Source organism: Dreissena polymorpha, chromosome 3 (assembly GCF_020536995.1).
Source record: "Dreissena polymorpha isolate Duluth1 chromosome 3, UMN_Dpol_1.0, whole genome shotgun sequence".
Lineage (NCBI taxonomy): Eukaryota > Metazoa > Mollusca > Bivalvia > Myida > Dreissenidae > Dreissena > Dreissena polymorpha.
In genome coordinates this window covers 143,799,775-143,809,021 of record NC_068357.1, presented here as the reverse complement: position 1 = coordinate 143,809,021, position 9,247 = coordinate 143,799,775, and the positions used below count along the sequence as shown (strand labels likewise).

General features: G+C 37.6%; 1 protein-coding gene across 1 annotated transcript; it reads left to right on the top strand.

The window, feature by feature from the left end:
• The first annotated feature begins 5,229 nt into the window (after positions 1 to 5,229).
• Positions 5,230 to 7,864, top strand: LOC127874330 (amiloride-sensitive amine oxidase [copper-containing]-like). The gene has a single exon (XM_052418577.1). The coding sequence runs from the start codon at positions 5,520 to 5,522 to the stop codon at positions 7,311 to 7,313; it is 1,794 nt and encodes a 597-aa protein (XP_052274537.1). The 5' UTR covers positions 5,230 to 5,519; the 3' UTR covers positions 7,314 to 7,864.
• The last annotated feature ends 1,383 nt before the right edge of the window (positions 7,865 to 9,247 follow it).

Below are 9,247 nucleotides of genomic sequence, written 5' to 3'. Positions count from 1 at the left end.
GCAAACTTACTCTGGATACTGTTAAATTAGAAAACTTGTTCGTTGGATTGAGCATCGATTAAAAAAAGCGAAGGAAGGCGTTATTACTGCATTATGCAGGTGAAGAGGTGTATGACATTTACGAGACTTTGGATTTAGAAGGCAACGATTCAAATTACGATGAGACGAAAGCGGCGCTTAAACGACATGTTTCGTCAAAAACAAACACGGAATTCGAGAAATTCAAGAAATTCGAATTTCGAAACCTAAAGCAGCAGCAAGGTGAATCATTAGAACAATTCACGACACGTCTCCGTCAAAAAGCAACGAACTGTGCCTTCGCTAACAACGATGATGAAATAAAAAGCCAATAAATCCATGGTGTATTGTCCCAGAAACTGAGAATCAAATATCTCGAGTCTTCCCTTAAGCCTCTGTGCGATCTGTTGAAAATTGCAGGAACGATGGATTTAGCCAAAGCCCAAGCAGAAAGTATGTCTCGCGACCAGCATGGATTTCATCATGGATTTTATGAGCATTTAGATAAAATTCACAGACGACCAACGACGACGTCAAATCCGAATCCGCCTGAGCAAAATACACATACAACCACACATCGCCAAGAAAACTCAAGTCAAATACGTAGGGCATCGTCTTGCAGAAATTGTGGTGGACCGTATCCAAACCAGAACGGTCGCTGCCCGGCAATCGGATCTAAGTGTAACTACTGTCACAAGGATAACCACTTAATTGCAGTGTGCAGAAAAGGGCTCTAATCAGGCCGACGGCAAGTTCGGGAGGTAAATGCAGAGCTGGATTTCGAGTCCCTGGGCCGAGACTCGAACTCGGAAGAGGAGAACCTATACGGATTATCTGTAAACGCAATCGGCAATAAAAAGGTACCGCTCATAAAACTTTCAATACAAGTTGTTAAAACAAGTGTACTGGTAGATACCGGAAGTAGCACCAATGTGTTGTCCGAGTCAATTCTGTCAAAAATGACGCCGCGTCCGAAACTCCGAAAAGCTCAAAGCATACGCGTTCGGTCAAAATATATCTCTGCCGGTTCAGAATACATACACACTCACCATCGAGTCAGACAAGAAATTCGCGACAGCGGTGTTCCATACCATAAAAGACACGTCAGAAACTTTAAAAAGCTATAGAACAGCCGTCGAACTCGGTATAGTTCCGGTCATAAATTCGGTTAAATATTGTGACTATGCGGAACTCTGCGACAAGCACAAATCCGTATTCACAGGTCTCGGAAAATTGAAAGACAAATAAATAAAATTCCATATCGACGAAAATGTTGTGCCGTCAAGCCAGCCGGCTAGACGGATCCCGTTCCACGTTCGTGAGCAAGTGGAACACGAGTTTTATCGGTTAGAGGAGCTGGACGTCATCGAGAAAGTCGACGGACCAACGTCGTGGGTGTTAAACCTAGTGGTAGCTCCAAAACCGAATGCACCCAAGGAAATTCGTCTATGTGTCGACATGCGCAAAGCCAATCTTGCACTAAAACAAGAACGTCTCAACTTTGGAGTAAGCGTTGCGCCATAAATATTTCAGAACGAAATCCGACAGGCTCTTAAAGGTTTGAAGAAAGCGTTAAATATCAGTGACGACATAATCGTAAACGGCAAAACACAAGAACAGACACAAATCTGGCAGCGCTTCTGCAAAGATTGCTTTGTCGTTGTTACTGGAATACTAATTCAGGACAGTAAGATAATTGCATACGGAAGTAGGTCACTCACCCCAATCGAACTACAAGCGTTGCAGACGCAGCGTGTGTGGCGCGTGGCCGGGGTTCGCCGGGGTAACACTCTCTATTATAAAGCTGGACTGTTTGCATGTCTGAGTGTTTGTGTATTAATAAATATATGAACAAACTCCTTCTACGGATCTTTATCTTAACCTATACGGGTCTGAAACATTACACCTACATCTTCACTGTTAAGACGAATTTAAAAAAAAGCTTCAAATACGCCGTACTATTAATTGTTAAATTAATAACATAAAAACCAAATGTTAAATGCCAAAAATAACTTCAGTAAAATTATTGTACCACCTGGCTAGGCTCTCATTACGTGGTAAGTTATGATGGCAGGGATTTGATAGAGTAATGCTGGTTCCCCTCAAATCTCTGCGCGTAGGTTGGTACGCGTAATCTCATCCGTTAGCTCGCAAATGTATAATTTGTCCCCGATACGCATACATAAGCACGTTTAATGTTTTTACAAACTTTAATATTATCGCTCAGTCATTTGCTGGAGTCTTCAAAACCGGATGCGTTTTTCATTCAAGGTAATAATTTATAATTTTAACTTACGATTCATTAAGTTTACTTCGCTTTCAAAATGGTTAAACACATACTTATTCGTGTGTAATGGTTAAATTGTTTTAAGTGTGCTTAATGTTCTTTTTACTGTCGTCTGCTTTATAAATAACAACAAACACATAGGAAAAATGCAATTGCTAAGATATCGCAAAAATAATTTGACATTGTTGATTGTTTTAATTTGTTCAAAGTAGTTATATTACCTGTTAGTTTGAATTAGAGATGGGACCGAATATCCGATTATTCGAATATTCGAAAATCGGCCGAATATTCGAATCCAAAATTCATATTCGAATATTCTGTTTTTATGCAAAGATACTTCCAAAAAAGTTATAAGTACATGTACAAAGTCGCAATGTTGGTTTCCATTATATTTGATAACAGCTTACATCAATGAACGACATGATAATTGGCAGACGGGATGGTATAAGGAGAGGGACCAATCGTCGATTTACTATCAATTCATAGTTATGCAATATGTACAGACTATTTTCCGAAAATCAGTCAAAAAGGAATGTTAATTTATTGAGACACATTAAAAAAGTGTGTTTTGACAGGGTTTTTAACCTCAGCGGTCAATTGTATAAACAGTGGTTAATATTAACTTTAGTAACTTGATTAACGAAGTTATTTACATTGTTATGTTACCGCAAGATAATTGTATTTGTATAAACGATGAATTGAAATTTGTTAACTTACCACAGTAAAATTACCAACAATGCAACACTGAAAATGACGTCGTTTTTGCGCAATTTGTCAGACGAACATTGTCGAATATGGTCTCTGACTCTGTCACAAAAGAAATAAGCGAACAACGGGCTAAACCCTTTAGTGACCGAAAGGTGGACGTTTTTAAGAACTTTTATGAAAAAAATCTTCATAAACTCAAAGCAAACCAAAGCGGCCACTCGTTACCTAATAGGTAATGGACACCATGCTCGTTGTAGTCAGAAACTTAGTACAAGACATTATTTAAAGCCCCATTTACACTCAAAATCAACGAATATTTCGTAATATATTTCATAAAATTAAGTTAACCTATACAAAATAATTGTTCCTTAACTCAATAGCCATAATGTGAACGCAAGATGTGGTCTGGTAACATAGATTTAACAAGACACATTGTTACCAGACCACATCTAGCGTTGAAATTATGGCTACTATATACGAAACACTGATTGTGTATGGGTTAACTTTATTTTACGAAATAATTAAAGAAATATTCATTGATTTTGAGTGTTAATGTGGCTTCAAACGATCTGTCTGGTTATGAAGTCTACGCATTGAATCGCAAAACTTATTAATTTATCGGGATGATATAACTATTGTGATTGATCTACATTAGCGACACGGTAATTCACATTGACCGAAGTAGGGCGCAACGAAGCAGTTCAACGAAACGAACACAAAATTTTTAAAATATGTTGTCACAATATTTATAAGCGAATCCCGGGTGAATACAGTTTCATGCTTTTGTACATTATTTCACGAAATTAATGATCGAATCCCGATTGTATAAAGTTTGAAGCAATGAAAGTGTGCGTTTTGCAACACTGCGTTTTCTAATATATATTTGAAATATGAAATGAGTAAAAGAGACGTAAAATCATTCTTTGGAACGAAATCACTTGCATTAAGTATCAAATTAATTGAAGTTTGTACTTAAATAGCTAATATGTATTTAATGTTCATGCCATTAAGCATTAAATACTGGGGACTTAAAATGATAACTTCATTCGTTTCAAGTAACTGAATTAATATACGTAATATCACTAAAATTATGTTTCAATTAAGCTTTATTTAATTTAATTCTTACATAGTTTATAAGTCTACTTATTGCTTTGTTCACTTAGCTTACTTTACCTTATACATATTGAAGAATACAGAAAACAGAACATTGTTTAAGCTTTGAAAAAGCTGATTTGTTCTCGCGATTGGTAAACCTTAAATCTTAAATGAAGTCTTACAGAGCTGTCTATGTCTAACATACCGGTAATGTTGCACTCGCGAAGTAGAAGTTGGTTGTCAATAGGGGACAATAAAGGGATTAGCGATGGTAACTTTTAGCCAGAAAGAGCTTGAATAGCGAATGTTATTGTGAATTTATAGAACGTATTAACGAATATCTGAAAAAAATGTCTCATATCGGAACGCCGGAACAATCACCAATCTGGCGGGACTGTCCCGTCGAGATCTGGCATGTATGTTTTTATTCCGTTATTCATATATCAAATCAATGAATATCTAATCAGAATTTAGTTTCTCAAATCTAAACCAATTAAATCGTTCTTAAATGGTTCTTTATTCCAGAAAAAGCGAAACCAAAAGCATAAATATTATCGCTGGAAATTAATCCAGATCAATTATAAGTATTGAAATTACGGTAATGTGTTTTCCTGAAATATCTTACATCTAATAAAACTAAACAGTACTTATTTAAAAAGAGCATAATAATAAATGATCTTTGAAAAAATATTACTCTATCATGCTTTTCAAAGCCGCACATAAGATACGATTTATAGTGGCATTTGTGGCAATCAGGAATAGTAATTTGCTCCGGAAGATCATAAATTCGGACATTTTAATATAAGGGTTTAAAATCGAATATTCGAATATATTCGAATAATGACAATCGAATATTCGAATATCGTTTCCAGTTTTCGTTCCCATTTCTAGTTTGAATAATAACGATGGTTCAAAGCAATAACATGAAGATTTAGAAATATTTTCATCACAAAAAAATCCACTACACGCTCAAATATTTTCTATTCGCATTATAGATGCTTACTATAACATTTGAACAAGATCTTCTTTTCTTGCATTTAAGTGTCCAGACCACTTATGCAAGATGTACCCAGTTAATGAAGATGGTAAGAAAACCGGCGTCAGAATCCGTGATGGCTGCTTTTTCCTTTTCGCGGGAGCTTTCCTATTGGCAACAGGTGTCGTAGGTGGAATTTTAATCGGCATATACGCATAACACGGCGGGCCATCAGGTAAAACAATACAGGTAGAGTGCCTGGTGCAAAGCAGCAACAGCTTAAACCAGCAGACGACAGCTGGCCCTCAGCAGACGACACAGAAACCGACAAACAACCCCACCTACCAACCAACAAATTGTTCTGTTTGTACCAAACGAGATCCCATTTTAGCAAATATTGATCACGAACTGTTTGCTCCGTTAACGGAGAAAGAAATGGAAAGAGTTCGAAGTGCACTGATTGCACGAGGAATAGTTCACACAGATTTGGGTTCACAAATAACTTTGAAATCAAACTACATTGCATCCATAGATATCCACACTCCAAACAAGGCAGATGTATTGAAGTATAAATATGGAAACGGTGTTTATCCCGGACGTCAGGCTACCGCTATCGTATATCGAGGAGGTGCATCGCCACCGGACATAATGGAATACGTTATCGCACCTTTAGATAAAGGAGACAGTTTGCAAGTCACACCTCTTTCAGCGCCCGGAGAAAATGCTTTTACAGCACGAGCAATCGACTATGTTGAACAAAACACAGCACTGGAAGTGTTACGCCCCATAGAAGCTGTGCTTCTTCCCATCGTTCGAGAAAGTTTTGACAACGCATACTTTCAAAGCGGGGATCTGCACTGGTGGCCATATGAAGGTCCACCGGGGATGAAAGAAACCCTTCGTGAGTTGAAACTGCAGCTTTTTTTAAATCCTGGAATGAAGGATGGGGATTTCCATCTTTTAGACATGCTGCCTTTAGCTCTCATTGTAAACACAACAAGTCAAACGCCCAATGATTGGAATACATATGATTACTATTATCTTAACCAAGGTCCATTTGCTAGTGCACAGGATCTCATACAGGCATACAACAGAGGTTCCATAAGGAAAATAAAACTTCCGTCTGGATACAGAGACACGGTTGCAAAGAGATACTACACCGGTCGGGATGATTCCAAACCACTACGAGCAAATGCATACATGCCTCCGCCCCGAACATACGAGCCGAAAGGTCCTAGGTACACGATCAAAGGTCATACTGTCGGCTGGATGGGTTGGTCCTTTGATGTAACAACGAGAATGATGCGTGGTCCGGCACTATTTGACGTGAAGTTCCAGAACCAAAGAGTTTCGTATGAAATATCTCTCAATGAAATTGCATTGATATACGCAAGTGATTCGTTCGAAAGAGAAAATGTGTTCTTTACTGACGCTATCTATGGGATCGGATATTATTCAGGAACAATCCCAAGTGTGGACTGTCCTGAACATGGCCACCTTCTGGATACTAGCTATTACGATGCAAAAACAGGACAAGCCGTTACAACCAAGTCGATATGTATTTTCGAGAGTGATGGCGAGGGACCACTCTGGCGTCATAAGGCCAACGGGTACCAGTCTGGCCTAAGAGATACTTGCCTCGTAGTTCGGATTGCATCAACACTTGTAAACTATGATTATGTCGTCGAGTTTCATTTTAAACTAGACGGCAAGCTCGCTACAAAAATGAAAGCAACTGGACAAATTCAGACTTCATTTTGGGATGCGGATAATCCGAATCACGGAAATCTTAGTACTGACGATAGCCCGAGCGCAAGGGATCCTTTTGGTTTCCGGATTGGAGAATTTTCGCATGGGATTATTCATGATCATATGTTCGGCTTCAAAGTTGACCTGGACGTTGTTGATACCAATAACAGCTTTGAGATTATCCACTTTAAATCTGGAGAAGTGGCTGATGCTTTCAGAAAGATTAATCCGTCCATAACGAAAAAACCCAAGTATTTTCGCTACAACCAAACTCGATATATAGAGTATGAAACTGTTCAAATCGAGTCTGGATTTAGAGTAAACCTAATGGAGCCGAAATACTGGACAATTGTCAACGGTAATCGTAGAAATAAATGGGGCGCAAAGCGTGGCTATGCGATTGTCCCGATGGCAACTGCTACACAAACGATGGTGGGACGTGCATCCAGCTATGAACGTTATTTCATTCACAAAATATAACTGCGCTGTTACAAAACAGAAGGAATCCGAACGATTTTTGAACTCAATATTTGACGGTTTTCGAATGTACAACATGAAAGGGGACTTCAGTACCTTACTGAACGGCGAAGGCATTGTAAATGAGGACATCGTTAACTGGGTAACGGTTGGTTTCGTTCATGTTCCAAGCTCGGAAGACATGCCCATGACGACTGCAGTCGAGACCGGGTTTGTTCTGAAGCCCTTCAACTTTTTCGATACCACCGAAGTGTATGACATGCCTCAAGTGTACTCTGGAAACGATGGCGATGTACAACATCCACCTGAGTTTACTCCGTGTCTTGAAAATAAATAAATCTCAAAGGATTGGCATAAATACATGTATATGCGATAGTTGCAACATGGTCTATAAGAAAGAACTTGTAACCCATGTTTGGAGTAGGTTAATTGATGTGAGCAATATTTGTAAAGACAAAACACATTTTGCGTTTATCAAAATACAAAAAAAAGATAATAACTTGTACATTATACACCTATAATCGCATTTGAGTTAATCTTTTATGCATTGCATTATACAGCTTTTATATATTACATTACATACATATACTCGCATTTGGTTAAAGTTGTAATGTATGAATTATGTTGTTATTTTGCACATAGCAATCTGCGTTTTGTTGATATTTTTAATCATAGTTTACAGAAATACAAGAGAACAAAATGCATTTGAATGAAGTATATACCATTAATGGTCTATGAATCGCTTGATTTTGAAACGAATGTTAATTTATACAGGGGTGATACAATGCATAATCTGGTTATATATGTTTATATTTTAATTATAGCTTACTAATGTGGTTTGTGTTCTTATGTCGGTCCAAACAACAAATCTCATCTAGCTTATGCCATGAAAGCTCGCCCGCCTTGCGTTGCTTGCATAACTTGTCCGTCCGTCAATGCGTTCTCAAACTGTTGTTTTTTTTTAAACGGCGCTTCCACTGAAACAATCGATTTTGTCGACTTTGGAAGAACCTTACATACATATTATTAGATGGTCAAAATTTACTTCAATATTATAAACCTAAGCAAGGACGCACACTTTAGTTACGTAATGTAATTAATTTAAACCTCATTTTATTCCTTAACACCTGATTATCACATTATTTAACAATAACTATTTAATTGACCATTTCTACTTAAGTTTCATAAAATTATAGTTTAAGGAAGGTTATAAATCTTTATGCGGTTCCCACTCCTTTGACTGGTCTACCGAAATCTCTCTCATCCTTCTTTACCATCTTTTCTTTCTTCTGTGTAAGCAAAGTTTCAATCCCAGCTGATGGCGGTCAGCTGAATGACGTGCACAGCAGAAACGTGAGCGTGTTTCTGGGAATCAAAAACACGCTTAAGGTTTTGCCCGAAGAAGTAAAATCACAGATGAGCTTTGGCCCGCCCTTGTTCAACAAACATCCAAACAAATATATTCTGAATAAACAGATAGGTACGATAAAATTAGTAAACGATGTATAAAATGACTTTTACGTCATTCAATACGTATTTCAACTAAACTAGATGCTTGAAATGAAACATATTGAGCCGATGGTCAAGAATGTTTGTACATGTATTTACAAGCTGCATGGTGTGCTTTTGATATTGTAACTCTAAGTGCAACTTTAACCGTTGCATATTGGGCAAAAAAAACTGAACAGTTGTTGTTGTAATTTTGTACTTTCAGCATACATGATGAAATTTTTATTCAGGAATGCCGTTTTATGCTCAAGAAAGACCTCTAAGTTTGACCTTAGCCTTTAAACAAGGTACACTGGTTTTCGATGCGACAATACGTATGCACACGGTAAACATAATTTGAAAGATGTTTAAAATTGCATAGTGAATGATAAAGTTTATGTCCGTACAAAATGTGTTATGCCAAAAATATAATAATTGACGTGTTTTGT